The sequence below is a fragment of the Neoarius graeffei genome, chromosome 2 (assembly GCF_027579695.1).
Source record: "Neoarius graeffei isolate fNeoGra1 chromosome 2, fNeoGra1.pri, whole genome shotgun sequence".
Taxonomy (NCBI): Eukaryota; Metazoa; Chordata; class Actinopteri; order Siluriformes; family Ariidae; genus Neoarius; species Neoarius graeffei.
In genome coordinates, this window is record NC_083570.1 from 95,690,266 (window position 1) to 95,709,736 (window position 19,471).

The 19,471-nt window shown below is 41.0% G+C and overlaps 1 protein-coding gene across 1 annotated transcript in view; it reads left to right on the forward strand.

Annotated features, from left to right (window-relative positions):
- kif3a (kinesin family member 3A) overlaps positions 1-19,471 on the forward strand; it is an 80,090-nt gene that overhangs the window by 22,339 nt on the left and 38,280 nt on the right. Inside the window, exons 4-9 of the mRNA XM_060915234.1 lie at positions 397-481; positions 11,258-11,363; positions 13,805-13,944; positions 14,042-14,239; positions 14,367-14,541; positions 18,809-18,907. Coding sequence (XP_060771217.1) covers positions 397-481; positions 11,258-11,363; positions 13,805-13,944; positions 14,042-14,239; positions 14,367-14,541; positions 18,809-18,907 — 803 coding nt within the window. The remainder of the gene's footprint in view (positions 1-396; positions 482-11,257; positions 11,364-13,804; positions 13,945-14,041; positions 14,240-14,366; positions 14,542-18,808; positions 18,908-19,471) is intronic.

Here is a 19,471-nt window from a genome sequence, read left to right on the forward strand (position 1 = left end):
TTGGTCTCCTCAGTTCCCAAACATTTACAGTGTGTTGTTAAAAGTAGAGGCGATGCAACACAGTGGTAAACATGCCCCTGTCCCACCTTTTTTTGAAATGTGTTGCTGGCATTAAATTAAAAATGAGCATTTATTTTTCAAACAACATTTGACAAGTTGTCTTTATACTGTGTTCAATGAAAAATACGGTTTCCATGATTTTTACAAATCAATCCTTGCATTCTGTTTTTATTTATTAGTGTCCCAACTTTTTTGCAAATGGGATTTGTAAGATGACATATATTTTCCGTTAGATTAAATGTATTTACCTATGTATGTCCATACACACATTTTTCCATCTCCTTAGTCTCACACCAAAAAAAACCAAGAACTGTTGCTTATTTTAAAACTTTGCAGGTTCTTGGTTAGAGTTTCATACTTGGAAATATATAATGAGGAAGTGAGAGACTTGTTGGGGAAGGACCAGATGCAGAGATTAGAGGTGAGAAACAGAAATTCACACATTTTTTCAATTTGCATGCATGCTGATGGAAAATATTAATTTTTCACACACAGCACACCCTGCCCTAATCTTTATCATTATACATACGGGCCACTTTTTCCATGGAATAAAAACATGTATTCTGTTCCCTTCATGGCATGCAATATTATATCGCTTATCCTCCGTGTATTACGCCACTCTCTCCAATGGAGAATGATCATGCAGTGTTGTTATAATATTGCACATTGTCAAGACAACACGACGTCACACATCGGCGCTCATGCAAAGTTCCAATGACAGCTTTTCTGCTGCGCATGCGTAGAATCATTTCTTTGTCGGCCAGGAAAGAGAGAAGATGAGGCTATTCCAGTGCTACGTTTAAGCACTAAATAAATAAACTGAAACTAAAGACGTGTTGAACACCCGAGAAGCTATCAAAACTTCATTATATAGTCTTCATGCATATTTACAAGAGGGAAAAACATACCAACGGACATGGAAAAACTGGAAGAGAGACACGTCGGAGATGTAAAATTTCCATGCTAGCGAGTGACTGACAGTTTGTAAACAAACATGGCCGCGAGGTTTGCCTTGTTAAAAGCTGAAGATTTTGAGAGAATTTTGGCTGTCAGGTCGCTCTGTTGTGTGTAGTCGTCAATGTTGATTTTAAAAGTAACTAAGTAAATTGCACAGGAATATTAATAATATTCGGCTTGACTGCGCTAGCATTGGCCTTCACCAGGGGTCACCAAACTTTTTTCTCTGGGGGCCACATTGTCGTTTCTGACTGTGATGGGGGGCCGGGGTCGGGTCAGCTATCTCATCTCATCTCATTATCTCTAGCCGCTTTATCCTTCTACAGGGTCGCAGGCAAGCTGGAGCCTATCCCAGCTGACTACGGGCGAAAGGCGGGGTACACCCTGGACAAGTCGCCAGGTCATCACAGGGCTGACACATAGACACAGACAACCATTCACACTCACGTTCACACCTACGGTCAATTTAGAGTCACCAGTTAACCTAACCTGCATGTCTTTGGACTGTGGGGGAAACCGGAGCACCCGGAGGAAACCCACGCGGACACGGGGAGAACATGCAAACTCCGCACAGAAAGGCCCTCGCCGGCCCCGGGGCTCGAACCCAGGACCTTCTTGCTGTGAGGCGACAGCGCTAACCACTACACCACCGTGCCGCCCCGGGTCAGCTATATAACATAGAATTGTATGACCCAGACAAATATGACCACCAGCAGGCCTCATTGTGTAGTAGAGATTACTAGCCTGGCACAGCCATCCCCACTACTATATCAACACTACTATATCCACACTACTATATCAACACTTGATTCCTGGCACGTATTTGTTTATCTTTACTAGTGGTTTGCAAAAGTAGCAATCGAGTCTTCACACTTTGTTTTAATTTGAAATATCACAGATATTCCATTTATTTATTTTCTAATAAAAATAACATCAAAGCTGTCAAGGTAAGAAACATCTGCCTATTTGAGGTGATTGACACTGGCAAAGGTGAGTGGAAAATTATAAGTTGTAGGTAGGCCTGTTGATATTATTAATAATATTAATAATAATTGTGTGCAGCACTTAATAAAGGTCAAATAAATAGGCCTATAAAATAAATACATTAAAAAACAGTGAAATTATAATAATATGAGCAATAGATCACAGCAGTTGTGCTGTGTCCTGCACGTCATTGCTCTCATCCATGGTCAAAGCAAAAAACTCGAATTCTGATGCTTTCTCATTCAGCTGGTCAGACACGTTGTCCCCCAAATCTTTGGTTCGCCTGGTCATAGTAGGTGTGGAGAGACTCACCGCGTTGAGCGCATCCTTCTTGTCGGGACACACCTCCTCGGCCACAGCAAGCATGCATACTTTAACAAAGTCCCCATCAGTAAATGGCTTTCCATGGGTAGCTAGTAGGTGAGCTACCTTATAGCTCGCTCGGACAGCAGCCTGGTTGATCTGGGTTTGGTGAAGGAATACATTCTGTTGTGCAGCCAGTCCGCATTTCATCCTCCGCATCCTGTCTTCTCTTGTTTGCCCTCGCAAACTAGCATACTCTTTGTGGCGGGTTTCGTAGTGACGACGCAGATTATATTCTTTGAAAACCGACACACTTTCTTTACATACAAGATAAACTGCACGGTCCTTACACTGAACGAAAAAATAATCGGTGGTCCACTGTTCTTTAAAAACTCTGCACTCTATGTCAGCTTTTCACTTACCGCTAGCCATTTTGCTGTCCTGAACACTGACAGTTCTCTGCGCGTGTGCTGCCTGTCACTGCTTGATCGCGAGCATATGACAAAAATTCGGAAAATATGAATAGTTCATTTTATAACTAAATATCAATTTTAATGGATAAAATCAACAAAATACAAGATGCAGACATGTTATTATTTGCCAAAAAGCAATTTAAAAAAAAATAGGCCATGATCACTTTTGGGGATTGCCTCATAGTTCAAGTGGTGGGGGGCAGAGGGGCTGGGGGGGGCTGGTCAAAGGTGGGTGGCGGGCCGGAGTCGGCCCGCGGGCCGTAGTTTGATGACCCCTGGCCTTCACTAACACTACACCAGCTAGAAGGTAACTGGACTGCCGCGCTAACAGCACCGAGCCGCGGGTAAGCTCGTGTTGGCCTTCGAGAATGCTGATATGGAGTGTGTGTATAATAATAATAATAACATTGGCTGGCTTTTTTTCGTGGTCGAGCCAATATATTCCATTCAGCTAGCATTGATTGATTGATTGATTGATTTGATTGATTGATTGCTTTATTCCGAACAGTAAAGAAGATATAAAAACAAACAAAAAATACAAATAAAAAATGCAATCATCAAAACATCATCATAAACAGAATAGTGTAGCCACAAGGCAATAACATAATAATGTTCGGAAAGGATTAGGAAGAAGTAAATAACATCCCATCCTAACCCTCTATACCACCGCTAATCAAACGTCACTTTCCACCATAATAAACTATATATACAAAAGAAAGCAAAATCAAAAAAAAAAAAATAACATAGCAACATACCAAGACATACCAACATGGTAGAATATCGCCCAAATCAAATCATATATATACAAATACTTATGCTATGCATATATACACACATACAGTACATATATACAGTACATAATATACACATACCTATAACTATACACATCCATATGTACATAGACGCCCATATCATAATTATGCATATTATGCTTATATATTATATACAATTATGCACTATACATACATACATACATACATACATATACACACACACAAATACTCACTTTTTATATAATATATCCGAATGTACCCATACCCACATATATACACTTATATTATCAATAGCATGTTATTGTAATTCCTCCTCCCTATACCTCATAAAGATCTGTTCCTTATACCTTTTTTTGAACTGGTTTATAGTTGTACATTTCATGAGCTCCACATTCAAACTGTTCCATAGCTTTACTCCACAAATAGAGATACTGAACATTTTTAATGTTGTCCTAGCACTGCGAATTTTAAATTTCAATTTCCCCCTAAAATTATAGCCCCCCTCTCTATCCGAGAACATTATTTGGATATTCCTTGGTACTTTATAATTCCGTACTTTGTACATTACTAAGGCAGGTTTATATTCTATAATATCCCTGAATTTTAAACATTTTGAATTTAAGAATAGTGAATTAGTATGATCTCGGTAACCAGCACTATGAATTATTCTTATAGCTCTTTTGTGAAGTATAGTTATTGCATGAAGTGAACATTTATATGTAATTCCCCACACCACTGAGCAGTAATTTAAGTACGGTAAAACCAGGGAACAGTAAAGAATGCGGAGTGAATTATAGTCCAGGACGTGCTTAGCTTTACTCAGCACAGGTATGCTTCTTGATAGTTTCATTAGTATATATTTTATATGTGATTTCCAATTAATTCCATCATCTATTATTACCCCAATAAATTTATTATTAGAAACTCTTTCAATATCAACACCATCTACCTATACATTTATTGCCCTATTTATTTTATAATTATTAAATAACATGATTTTTGTTTTAGACAGATTTAATGATAATTTATTTCGATCAAACGAACTTTTTAACCTGCACAATTCTGAAGAGACTGTTTTCTAACTCATGTAAATTTGTTCCAGAACAAAACATATTTGTGTCATCTGCAAATAATACCATCTTAAATATCTTTGATACATTGCACATATCATTTATATAAAGAATAAACAGTTTAGGACCCAATACTGACCCCTGAGGGACACCACAATCAATATTCAAACAAGTTGAGACAGAGTCACCCAACTTCACAAATTGTGCCCTGTTGCTCAAATAACTTTTTTATCCAATTTAATACAACTCCCCTTATCCCATATTGTTCCATCTTATTAATTAATATATCATGATTAATAGTATCAAAGCTTTTTGAAGATCAATAAATATCCCAGCGACATATTTCTTATCATCTATAGAGTTACTGATTTCTTCAACTGATTCCATTAGTGCCATCTCTGTTGATCCATTTGCTGTAAATCCATATTGACTATCACTGAGTAGTTTGTATTTTTCAATGAATTTATCTAATATGTTATTGAATAGTTTTTCAAGAATTTTGGAGAATTGAGGAAGTAAGGAAACAGGTCTGTAATTTGTGAAGTTGTGTTTGTCCCCAGATTTATACAATGGAATTACTTTTGCTATTTTCATATTGCTTGGAAATGTACCGGTTTGAAATTACAAGTTACAGATGTATGTTAATGGTTTAGAAATCCCCCCAATAATAGTTTTCACTAGTTTCATATCAATATCATTACAATCTGTGGATATTTTATTACTACATTTATTAACTATATCAATAATTTCCTTCTCATCTACTGGTGTAAGAAACATAGAACAAGAATTCCTCTTTATAATATTATCAATACAATCATCATTTGTGACTGGATCAGAGATATTTAGAGCTAATCTTGGTCCAACATTAACAAAAAAAATGATTAAAACTATTAGCAACTACATCCATGTTGTAATTTTCGATACCTTTGTCATTAAAGTATTTAGGGTAATGTATTTGTCCAGAACCATCTTTAATAATACTATTTAATATATTCCATATTCCTTTAATATTATTTTTGTTATTATATATTAATTTACCATAATAATCCTTCCTACATCTCCTTGTGATACTTGTTCACTTGTTTTTATATTTTTTATATTTATTTTCTGCCTCTTTGGTTCTTAATTTAATAAATTCTCTATATAGAGTGTTTTTCTTCTTACAGGCATTTTGTCAAGTCAAGTTTATTTGTATAGCGCTTTTAACAATAAACATTGTCGCAAAGCAGCTTTACAGAATTTGAACGACTTAAAACATGAGCTAATTTTATTCCTAATCTATCCCCAATGAGCAAGCCTGTGGCGACGGTGGCAAGGAAAAACTCCCTCAGACGACATGAGGAAGAAACCTCGAGAGGAACCAGACTCAAAAGGGAACCCATCCTCATTTGGGCAACAACAGACAGCATGACTATAACATTAACAGTTTTAACATGAAGACAGTTTCGTTGATGTTATAACTCTTCATTGATGGAAACTTGAGTACAAAACTGTTCATGGTAACTGCAGTCCTAAAGTTAGCAAGTCAACTGTAGTCCTCAGCCATAAAAGCATTACTGTAAGAGTCCAGAGCATCCTCCAGGTATAACCCTCAACTGTCCTCATGGGGCCGTCCTCCACAGGAGCGATGCGATAAAACTCCGACCAGACACAGGGCACCAGGATGGATCAAGCAGGTCCGAGGGGCAGAAGAGGCCAGCATCTCAATCCCAGGACCAACATGTAACTCAGAGGGACAGATTGGGGGTGTGGGGGGAGAGAGAAAAGAAAGAAAACACATGTTGTTAGGTATGCCCTAAAAATGACAAGTATTAAATCTGTGTGGTAGGCTCGCAGAGACGAGAGTCTTGACATCAGGCATAACACACAACAATGGCATGTTAATATGGTTAAAAAAATATCATGACCTGCTCTGGCTGGATGTTTGACTGGGTGATGGGAGCACACTCCTCAGCAATGATGAGATGCAGATGGGACCCTTAGGGCTGGCCAAGACAATTCAGTTACATTTCACCGGGTCTGGGACATGCGACAGAATGTCTGACGGCTGATTCCCTGCAGGCTACAATAGCCAGTCGAGGTCTCCACCCTCTCCACCAAAAGATTTCCTGTTGACTCCATGTAACTCAGAGGGACAGATTGGGGGGGGGGGGGGGGGGGAGAAAACACAGGTTGTTAGGTATGCCCAATGTCACCTGAATAAGTAGGAACAGTATACATATTGCACCGAGTACAAGCAGGGACTCCGGCAACTAACTATGACAGCATAACTAAAAGAAGAGAGCCAGAAGGTAACACAGGCATGAGGGAGCTTCGGGACATAAAGCAGCAGCCACTACACTGTCAACAAACTCGAGTGAGCAAACGAGTGGGGACTGACAGCATCCATACATCCCAGTTTACCAAAACACACTATGTCTGAGGACCCTCCAGATCTACACCTTTACCTCATAAACACCATTAACAAAAGGCTTGACTAAACAGATATGTTTTCAGCCTAGACTTAAACACTGAGACTGTGTCTGATTCCCGAACACTACTTGGAAGGCTGTTCCATAACTGTGGGGCTTTGTAAGAAAAGGCTCTGCCCCCTGATGTAGCCTTCACTATACAAGGTACCAGCAGATAGCCTGCGCCTTTTGATCTAAGTAGGCATGGCGGGTCATAGAGGAGCAGAAGTTCACTCAGGTACTGTGGTGCGAGACCATTTAGTGCTTTAAAGGTCAATAGTAGTATTTTATAATCAGTACGAAATTTGATTGGGAGCCAATGCAGTGTGGATAAGACAGGCGTGATGAAGTCATATTTTCTAGTTCTAGTAAGGACTCTTGCTGCTGCATTTTGAACTAACTGGAGCTTGTTTATGCACTTATTGGAACATCCAGACAGTAAGGCATTACAATAATCCAACCTGGAGGTAACGAAAGCATGGACTAGTTTTTCTGCGTCATGCAATGACATTAAATTTCTTATCTTTGCAATATTTCTGAGATGAAAGAAAGCTATCCAGGTGATGTTATCAATGTGAGTTTTGAATGAAAGACGAATCAATAATCACTCCGAGGTCTTTTACTGCTGCACGTGAAGAAACAGAAAGGCCATCCAGAGTCACTGTGTAATCAGAAAACTTACTTCTAGCTGTATGTGGTCCTAGCACAAGTACTTCAGTCTTGTCAGAGTTAAGCAGAAGGAAATTAATAAGCATCCAGTGTCTAATGTCCTTTACACATTCCTCAATTCTATTAAGCTGGTGTCTCTCATCAGGTTTTGCAGAGACATACAACTGTGTGTCATCAGTATAACAGTGGAAACTAATACAATGTTTACGAATAATATCACCCAGAGGTAACATATATAGAGAAAAAAGCAGTGGACCCAAGACAGAACCTTGTGGAACACCAAACTTTATCTGAGACGATGACCTATGCTGCAGGAAATGAGAGCAGCACCTTCCCGAGTGGGATGGATACCGTCCCGCCCTAACAGGCCAGCAGTGCCCTCAAAATTAGCCCAATTATCTATAAAGCCCACACTGTTTTCAGAGCACCACCTGGACAACCAGCAGTTCAGCGACCATAACCTGCTGTAAGCTACATCGCCATGCCGCATTGGGATGGGGCCAGAGCATACTACAGCATCGGACGTCGCCTTCGCTAATTTAAACACCTCTACAAAGTTACTCTTAGTAACCTCAGACTGACGAAAGGCGTATATTAGCTCCTGCATGGATAACTATCTTTGAGAACCTGTGCTTGCGTAGGACCCTAAGATTACCTGCTATGTCCGGCACCCTGGCTCCCAGTATACACCTGACTAAAGCTGCTGGTGCCCCTAAAGGCTGAGCTAATTTCACATGCCGTATGATAGAGTCCCCTATAACCAGAGCTCTTTCAGGTTTCTCAGTGGGTGCATCACTAAGGAGAGCAAACCTGTTCGGCACGTGACGCGGAGAGGAGTGGTGCTCCCATGGGCGAGCCTCAGTGGTAGCTTTGGCTCTACGCTTATGCCGCCGAGCCGTCACCCATTCGCCCCGCTGTAAGGGCTCTAATGCCGGAGTTGGGGGATTACTAACTCCACCTAGGGCATCCAGACTTTCCCCTACAGAAACTACACTGTTCTCACGCTCACTAACCTGCTCTAAAGCCTGGACACGCACTTCTAGCACTGCAGTCTTCTCCGTCAGAGAGCTAACTAATCTGCACTTATCACAAATAAAGCTAATAAAGCTATCGCTAGTGACGGAGGAAGAATGACTAAACATCCTGCACTCAGCACACTGAACAGGCTGAAGGTGTGTAGTCTGGCTAACGCGACTTCAAAGCTCTGTGAGCATTTGGTCTGGCAAAGATATTAAGCCCAACCGTTTCCCAAAGGCGTGGTTGACCCGCCTCCCTGAAATGCCTCAGTTTGCTACTGGTCGAAGCCAGAAAAGGCTGTGACGAAGCTTAAACCAATCACATCACTCTTTCCTCTGACGTATGTGATGCGACGGAAACTGCTTGAGTAACAGGAAGAACATAAATACCTCCAGGGCTGCTCTTTGCTCCGTTTTCAATGAGAACTTCCCATTGAATGCTTTCAATGACACAGCATCTACCGCTGTGTCAAAGGCTTGCCGCTGCTCCATGTTCATAATGTTTCTAGTGAATGAAGCGCTTCCGGCATAGATTCTGTAAACAATCTATGGCTTCCGGTCGCAGTTCTACTACGTCACTGCCTTGAACACGCCTCTACCCAGGGCCGTTGGAGATGCTCAAAGTTGATTGGCTCCCGATTTTTCGGGAGCTTGGAAGAGCTGTAGATAGCTTGCCTTGCCAGACTAAGCTCGCAACAGGCCCTTGTGTTGCGTCACGCTTAGGATGGGCGGGCCCAGGCTAGAAGGTGTGCCATGATGAAAAGATTCACGTACCTTAAACGAAGATCTGTTGATATTAAAGCAGATCCGATGTGGATGGCCTCCGCTTGTGGTCTTTACACAGGAGGAGAGAAAAAGAAAGCTTCCGGTCTCGGCGTTCTTCCGAAAAAAGAAAGAGAGAAAGGGAAAAAAAAAACGGAAAAAGGAAAGCGAAAGTGAAAAGTACAAAAAGGAAAGCGACAGTACAATAAAAATGAAGAGGATACTGGAAATTTATTTGTAGAAAAAAGTTAAAGGATTAGTAATTAACGCCGGCACTCGCGGGAAAAAAAGGACTCGGCGCAAACAACTCAGGAACCAGGAAGTGCGTAAACCAGGAAGTCTGAAAGTGGTTTATTTTGTAATCCCTTAGTAATCCAAGGTTGGTCATTATAGTTTTGTTTAGTACTATATTGCTTCAGTGGGCAATTTTTATCATATAATAATTTGAATATACTTAAAAAGTTATCATAAGCTCTATCAATGCTATTCTCTTTATAAACTGATTCCCAGTCTTCTCATCTCATTCATCTCATTATCTCTAGCCGCTTTATCCTTCTACAGGGTCGCAGGCAAGCTGGAGCCTATCTCAGCTGACTACGGGCGAAAGGCGGGGTACACCCTGGACAAGTCTCCAGGTCATCACAGGGCTGACACATAGACACAGACAACCATTCACACCTACGGTCAATTTAGAGTCACCAGTTAACCTAACCTGCATGTCTTTGGACTGTGGGGGAAACCGGAGCACCCGGAGGAAACCCACATGGACACGGGGAGAACATGCAAACTTCGCACAGAAAGGCCCTCGCCGGCCCCGGGGCTCGAACCCGGACCTTCTTGCTGTGAGGCGACAGCGCTAACCACTACACCACCGTGCCGCCCCGATTCCCAGTCTTGTATTAATAAATCATTATTTAATGCAAACATGGCTTCCTCAGTCCTAACTCTTCTATACTTAAGTTTATGGTCTCGTTCACTATCATGCTAGCTGAATGAAATATATCTGATTAGACCACTCAAAACCAGCCAATATTTATTTAATTGTTGCATGACCTGCCTGTTAATACAGAAATTCAAAATATGATGTAATGTTTTTCTCCTTCATTAAAAAAAAAGCGATGTGAAAAGTCTGCTATTTCATAATTCGCAGTGCTGCCCTTTTTCATGGACCAAAGAGGCCTTTTTGTTTTAAGGTAGTCAGTAGTATACCATTCGCATTTGGAGAGGTTCTCAGAAACGTGGGTGTTTTTTTTTTTTTTTTTAAATAAAAAACAGGAGAAATCTGATTTTTAATTTCCCACCCTATTTTGTGTCCCTCCACCCATATGAGTGTAGCTTGTTATCTTATGACTATGCAGAAATCCGACTAAAATAGCAAGACTTTCATTAACCAGTAATATTTATTCTTATGGCATGATAGTAACTGTGCAGCTTGATACTGACCTGTGCTTTGCCTGACGTGGTGTGATTTTTCGTTTTAAAACAATCTTAGCACACTGAAATGCGTGGAGGCGTGGGTTTCCTTTTATTTTTTTTAAACAAATGCTCTCACATCTGATGAGTTTCCAAGAAGTGATTTTAGTAATTTGTGGTTATGACCTTGATGGTTTGATAAAATGTCATTTTTGTTGTGTCTTGATATCTCGTCAACTTCTCATTTCCTTCACCTTTTTTCCTATATATTTAGTACGTTCGTAATTTCCATTAACGTTTATGCATTTTTGAAAATCCCTGAAACAGGTGAAAGAAAGGCCAGATGTGGGAGTCTACATTAAAGACCTAGTTGGCTTTGTTGTGAAAAATGCTGACGATATGGACCAAATTATGACTCTGGGACACAAGAACCGTAAGCCTGTATTATTGTTGTTTGCATGTTTCTGGTCGCGCTTGCTATAAACGGCAGCAATATCTGTAGGTTGGATCTGGGCTTCTAATGGACCCGTCTTATGTGCAGGTCCTCTGGTTATCAAATATTCTCAAATTTTGCTTTTATATATTTACTCACCCAGCCACTTTAATAGGAACACCAGTACACCTGCTCATTCATTGTTCTCCAATCAGCCAGTCATATGGCATCGGGGCAAGGAATAAAGTTATACAGATACAGGTCAAGAGATCTCTGTGATCTTGGTGCCTTTCACAGTGGTATGGTTGTTGGTACAAATGAGCTGGTTCAAGTATTTCAGAAACTGCTCACACACAACAGTCTCTAGAATTGACTCATAATGGTGTGAGAAACTAAAAACCATCACTTGAGTGGTAGTTCTGCAGGTGGAAATGCCTTGATGAGCGAGGTCAGAGGAGAATAGTTGGCATTCGAGCTGCCCCGCTGAGCCAGCCAGCCCTGAGCGCGTGACGTCACAGTGGTAACCGGCTTTAAGTCCAAGGCCTTTTACGGCTATAGACCAGTCATATAAATAAAACTTTATGGTGAAAGTAAGAAATCCCGTTACTGACTTGCTCAACTAAGACTGATTTGACTTCACTGATTGTGGGTTGACTCTCATTAAAACAGGATGGGTGTTATAACTTGTGCAACATACATATACTGTACATGCATGCATTTTCACTGATAAAACGTAAAAGGCGAATTAAATAATCAGATGAACTGAGACGATCACATTCTGAAGCAAATTAAATAATCTTATACCGGTAACTTAAACACACAATACAAGTTACATGTATTAATCTAAATGCAGGTCAACAACAAGTGTTGTTTTGTATCCAAATGAGAGTCGGAGCTTACCCGTCTGTGTTCTCGCTTCTTGAAGGCCGATCTTGTGGCCGATTGTTTTGAAACAATCTGACTTTCAGTTGTTCGTTCAGTTCTCCATTCATTCGCTTCTTCCACGTAAGGGCGAGATGGCAGCAATATCCAGCACAGAAATAAGACGGCTGCTCCACTCATTCTCCATTTTCTCCATTACTGAGTACTCCGCCATTACTGCTCGGCTCAGGCAATTACTAAAACCCGGGATGGAACGGGACGTCCTGGGTCTTAGCAACAACCCTCAGCTCACTCCGGGAGGACTGGTGCAACTGAACTCACTTTCCTTTAAAAAAATAACTTTCCTTTTCTTGTTTTCTATTTCTTTAATTGTTGGTACTGCACCCTCTTTCAATACGGGCTTATAGCCAACGCTCCTCAACAGATCAGAGGTTTCGTACGAGTCCTCAGTAAAATGTGCAGAGCAGAGGAGAGACCACTTCGTAGGCACCCAATGTGCCCGTGAACTTCTCGCAAAACGCGTCCAAATCTTTTCAGTTTAAACATTCTTGGTCCATGAATGCAACATAAATCCACCTTCTGTCGTGTTGCTGCACCCGCCAGCAACACATCTACGTGGCATGGCGATAAATTAGCTCAAAATGGAGGATCGGAGTTGCAGTCAGCTGTGTGTTTTAGTATAGCGGAAATGGCAATGAGACCGATAGACTTCATGCTGTGACATTACGGACGTCAAGGTCATTCATTCGGACCGCTACCTGTATAAATCACTTTAATTGTAAAAATTACTATATTAGATTTATTGTTAACGCTTAAAACTATTTCTGTGCCGTTGAGATCTCAAGGCATTTATAAACGAAAGTGAGGCCATGGCTCTGCATATATGCTTTAAATAGTAGAGCGAGCAGCACAACGAACGCTCTTTCTCCTAGTTAAGATGTTCTTAATGTTAAGAGGCTTTTGGGAAACCCACCCCAGACTGAATCTAGTTGACAGGAAGGCTGTGGCAACTCGGATATCTGCTCTTTACAACGGTGGTGAGCAGAAAAGCATCTTTGAATGCACAGCCTTGAGGCAGGGCTAGAACACCACAGCCTCAGATCAAGAATCTGAGGCTACAGTAGGCACAGGCTCACCCAAACTGGACAGTGCAAGATAGGAAAAACACGACATGGTCTTGTTTTAAACCAGCAACCATACCACAATCAAAGCCACAGAGAGCATTTTTTTCCCCCCATTCTGATGTTTGATGTGAACATGATCTGAAGCTCTTGACCTGTATCGGCATGATGTAATTCATTGTGCTGCTGCTGCTGCCACCACACGATTGGCTGATTTAGATAATTACATGAATGTGCAGGGTTACAGGTGTGATTATTTTTTTTTCTTAGCATTTCTCATGTGTGTGTGTAGACAAATGCATGCATGCTTTTATTGATTTCATATGAATATAAACACAAAAATGACAGTAACAATTTTAATTTTGGGGAATCAATTACAGGAACTCAGGGTCCGCTGCGTTCTAATAAATGTTTCTACTTTTGACATGCTGCCCACAGGTTCTGTTGGTGCTACCAACATGAACGAGCACAGCTCCCGGTCTCACGCCATCTTTACCATCACCATTGAGTGCAGTGAGAAGGGCATCGATGGAAACCAGCATGTGCGCATGGGTAAACTGCACCTGGTGGACCTTGCGGTGAGGAGAACAAGCCAAAAATTAAGCAAGGCATTAATAATGTTCTTTTAATGAAATGAAGTGCTGTGATGGATGACGGATGCTTCTTGCTTGTCAGGGATCTGAGAGGCAGGGTAAGACAGGAGCCACTGGGCAGCGTCTTAAAGAGGCCACAAAGATCAACTTGTCCCTGTCCACTCTGGGGAATGTGATCTCTGCTTTAGTGGATGGGAAGAGCACACACGTGCCCTACAGGAATTCCAAACTCACGCGCCTGCTGCAGGACTCTCTGGGAGGAAACTCTAAAACCATGATGGTACAGGCGCACACACGATTAAATGAATAGCTCAAGAGTTTTTTTTTTTCGTTTTGGAGCTGCAGAACCAGTAAAATAGAAATCTGCCTTGTTTATAGGCTAACTTGAATAGTTGCTTCTTCTTTAGTGTGCAAACATCGGACCAGCGGACTACAACTATGATGAGACCATCAGCACTTTGCGCTATGCTAACCGTGCAAAGAACATCAAGAATAAAGCGAGAATCAATGAAGACCCCAAAGATGCACTCTTGCGCAAGTTTCAGAAGGAGATCGAAGAGCTTAAGAGAAAGTTAGAAGAAGGTACAGAAAAAATAACCAACAGATTTACGCCATTTCATTACAATGATAAATGAGTGTTGTAATCATGGTGGTGCAGTGGTTTACACCGTCGCCTCACAGCAAGAAGGTTCCAGGTTCGAACCTCACGGAGTTTGCATGTTCTCCCCATATCTGCATGGATTCCCTCCGGGTGCTCTGTTTTCCCCCGCAGTCCAAAGACATGCATTTGGGTTAAATGACTACTCGAAATTGTCCATAGGTGTGAATGTGTGTGTGTGTGTGAATGGTTGAGAAGAGAAAACCTCTATAATAATCCAGTAGAAGGTACCGCTATTGTAATTCTTCCCAAGAAACTTTGATGGCCGGAGCCGTCAGAGCGGCCACGTCACTGTAGTGATATATCAGATAGATGGATAGATTCTAATCAGAGTATTGTATAGATATTATTTTTTTCTTTTTTCAACCAGCTTTAGTTTCATCATTTTCAGCCAAATTTATAGACTAGTATGCAAACAAAGCTGCAGTTCTCACCCTTGGTGTGCTTAAAGGTCCCATGGCATGGTGGTTTGTTGATGCTTTAAACGGGCTCGTGGAGGTTTCCAGATGTTATATCCGCAGCCTTTCTCGAAATGAACCCTCAGCACGTAGATATAGCCTCCTGGGAGAAAGCCCCATTTCAGCGCTTTTCCCAGTGCGTCGTTTTGCTAATGAGAAGCAGGAGGCGGGGAAGGGTAGAGGGTGGGGGCGGGTCTTGTCATTAATATTCATGACATGTAAACGTGTTACCTCTGATTGGCTAACAGCACTGTGACGCTACCTCCAGTGGGTCAGAACAAGCGGATGTGGGTGTCTTACTATGGCGAGAGAGAAGGAACAAACCGCGAAGGGAAAAATACCGCGCGCTGACGTCATTAAGGTGCGACGCGAGGAAATAAAATAAATTCAACAAATGTTTGGGTTTTTACTGAACAAACAAACAAATAAAATGAACGAGTGACTTAAAAAAAAGAATGTGGGTGTCTTTGTAAAAACTGTTTTGATTGGCTATTATAACAGAGCATGCTGCATGCTTTTTGGTTTTGTAGCGCAGATTACCTGGCTAACTGCAGGAAGCGGTTAGCTGCACAGCTAATGTAGCCATTGCAAGGCTAACGTGGCACCGATTTTAAAACACGGCAAAACGACTTAACAGTTATACACTTACTTGTTCGGTGTTTGTTGCTGATGCGGCAGGGATGCTTGGTACGGACCCAGGCTTCAGTGACAGTTGATGTGCAAAACCTGCCCTGTACTGTCCCAAGTTGTGGAAACATTCATCAGGAAAATGCTTCCGACAAACATACACCGTCTTAGGTAGACTCGACGGCGTATTATTGGAGTAAATAAAATTAAGCCACTGCGTCTTCAGGGGCTCTCCCGTCAGCAGTAAAAACAGACTCTTTTCTGTGTTGTCACATCCATGTACAGCGCAATTTCCATGTTTCGCTCGCTTAGGTGGTGCCATGTTGTGTCCTCCCTCTATGGTCTCCTCACTACAACTGGGCGGGCAATTCATACAGTGGGTGGGAATCCAGAGGGGGGCGTGGGGATCATCTCCCTTGCTGACGTAGTAAAGGGAAGAGTTTATCAATGCGCCGTTTTGACGCGCCATTCTCAAATGTTGGGCATAGTTTGGTTTACACATTATGAAATTTCTAGCCACTGGGGTGACTTAAGAAGGTCAGAGGAACTCATTTTAACGTTAAAAAACCTCAGAAAGTGAAAATTTCATGCCATGGGACCTTTAATCTGCATCTGAAATGGCATATTATGCACTATATTTTGCACTGCTTGGTGCAAAAACGTGTTTAATGCATCATTCAGGTATGCACTATATCTTGCTGCATTTGCACACTATTTGCAATAAATACCATGCACCATTTGAGATGTCACTCCAGACGTTTCACCAGAAGGAGTGGGGTTTGGTGTTCCTTGCCTTTTCCTTGACGTTTTACTTCTTGGGCAAAATTACAAACTACCCTTTTTAATATCAGTATTTTTAAATATAAAGATAAGTAGATATAATAAGGACCAGTAGTCATTCTCACGTATGGCCCATTCTGTAATTGCGGGTACATTTTCAAGTGTTGACTCTATTAGTCGTCGTTAAACTGGGCAACCCGTTAACGGAACTGGCGACAACAGAGTTGACATTTTCCACCATTTTGTGTCTTAAAGTGCATATCACGGGTAAATTCAGGAGCAAGATCAATGTAATTCTCCTATTTTATATTAAACTTTGGTCAAATATCTGTCACATTTTGCATTCTCTGCAATTTTTTTACCTTGCGCAATACCAGAAAAATTCAGTTGAAATCGAGCCATTTGAGGCGAATTGGTCCGCCTCTGAAAAAACTTTTGCATTTGAATTTCCTGGGAAACATTGATTTTCGTGACGTCGCGTGCGGGACGCCTCCCTCTGAATCCTACGCCAGCACTGGTTTGTTTATGAGAAAACGACCTGGTGGTTTTCTGCAAATTTCTTCAACGTTATCGCGTAATTATTAAAATGGTTAACAGATGTATCGTAGGAGGGGGTAGCAACACCAATCTTGATGGGATTAGTACTCATCGTTTCCCAAAAGACCGGACAATGAGAGAGAAATGGGAGCACTTGGTCTACACAGGCTGTGCACTGAAACCGTGTAAAGCTCGCGCAGCCTGCTGGTGCTTCCGCAGGTGACGTCACGAATCTGGCTCCAGAGTCCCTTGGGATTTTTCCAGACGCGTTTTGTTGTTTTTTTTTTTCTGCTGTAGACAGATGGCCTTGTGCAAAATTACCCTTCTGGATGAGTGTGTAAAGGGACATGCTTTCATATAAAAAAAACCCAAATTGGTCCAGAATATGCCCTTTAACTCCCACACGCTAACCTCAAACTAGCTACCACGTGGCATGTGTAAAAATTTTATGGATTTTAATCATATTATTGGTTTTCTTTTTTGAAAAAAAATGAGTGAGAGATTCACTCCAGTATCACAATAACAGATTTGACGAATAATTAATGTACCGTTGGTGTAAAATCCTCAACATTTTGTTCAAATTAACGAGAGAAGAAACGTAACATACCTCACTGCCTTTCTGAAGTTTCCCACCAGACAAAGTGACCATCTCTCGGCGCAGTTGTCATGCGTATTTTATACATTTGAATTATTGCCATCAGGCAATAGATTCCGTTACCCTGCCCTCTCCAAGAATAGGACCAAGCAGTCATTCATTCCACAAGCCATTAGCCTTTTTAATAAACAAAACCCCAGATCTTAATTTTGATTTTAATTTTAATTTTAATTGTGCAGGAACTGTTCAGCGGGCCTGATCAGGGAAGCCACATTTTATCATCATTTTATTTTATTGAGTGTACACTTTTAACTTCTAACGTTTTTATTGTTTTTTAGGATGTATTTATTTCCTCCTTGCTGTTTGCACATTTTTCCAGTATATACTTTTATCTAGGACACTTTGGTGCTATTATTTCCCCTCCCTACTGTACCTGCACAGCCAGCGTTTTTGCACAACCAGTGCATTTTGGCCATTATGCACTTATGCCAGAGAAGTAGAAACTGTGAGTGGGACTGTTGAATAGTTTGTCCTGTCCTGTCTAATGTCCAATGTTTTTTTTTTTTTTTTGTTAATATCTGGGTAAATGTGTAATGTAAATGTGTTAGACTTTGTTCCTTCGTGTCATAGGCAAATACAACATGCCTGGTGTACCTCACTTGCTGACCAAAATTTCCCCATGGGGACAAAGTTTCTAACTAACTAACTATTATGAAAAGTCTTTGCGGGTTTTATGCGGTTTTATAACGGAGTTGACAAGAACGTTGGGATGGATAAAATATATAATGACTGAAATTTCACATAAGACAGAAAATGGACTTTTGATGCAGTTGATTTTATAACGGTTAATAGAATAAGCCCCCAAAAACAGATTGTTAGACTGAATCACTGTGCAGTCTTTTCAAGCTGAATGTATGAATCAGGATGTGGGGGACGGGGTGGGAGTCATTTTAGTTAATGTTTTATGGATAAATTGACTAAAATGTACATCAAGCATTGCTGTTGGTGAAAGTTTGTCATCATTTGCATTATTGTTCAAAACTGATTCAACGAAGAGTTCTTTTGTGGAAAATAACAAAAGGTTTACCTTGGAGATGTGAAATATAACCCAAATTCTAGAATGATGTATAACAGGATGAAAACTAAAAACTGTCTCATAGTCAGTGTTATTAATATTGAATGTCTTATTTCTAGGAGAAGAAATCTCGGGGTCAGAGGGCAGCGGGTCTGAAGAGATGGACGAGGGGGAGGACGAGGCTGCAGATGGTGGAGAGAGACGCAGGAAACGACGAGGTTCGAGTCTCCTTCTGTCATACATGGAGAGTTAGCTGGGTTCCATTGATAACATGTCGAGTTAATGATGCAGTTCGTGGTTGATCAGAGTGATGATGTGCACCTACGCTCTTACTCATATACCAGTAAAGTGCACGGGGGATTTCTTAACACACTTCATTACCACTGAACTAATTAGTGGGGTAGCGATAAATAAATGTTGACCTAGATATTCCAGTATTGTTCTGATGCAAAGTTTTTACTTTTTTTCCCATGATTGATTTGATTTGGTGTTCCTTTTATACAAGTACTGGACATATTAAGAAATTAGTTTTCAGTCATCCTGAGGTCCACGAATGCAGAAAAAATGTACAGTGAAATGTTCAACGTAGCATTTGGCTGAGTTACGCTTACAGGTGGAAGTGGGTAATAGATGTGGCTTTGATTGTCTTCCTTTTGCCATTTCTGACTGAGTTTCTAAAGCGATAAGAAGCCCAGTAGTTTCTGCTTGGCAGTCAACATCTTGTGGTGTTCTGTGATTGCTCTGCCAACTTTTGTAATTTAGAGACGAGGCAGCTCTGCGAG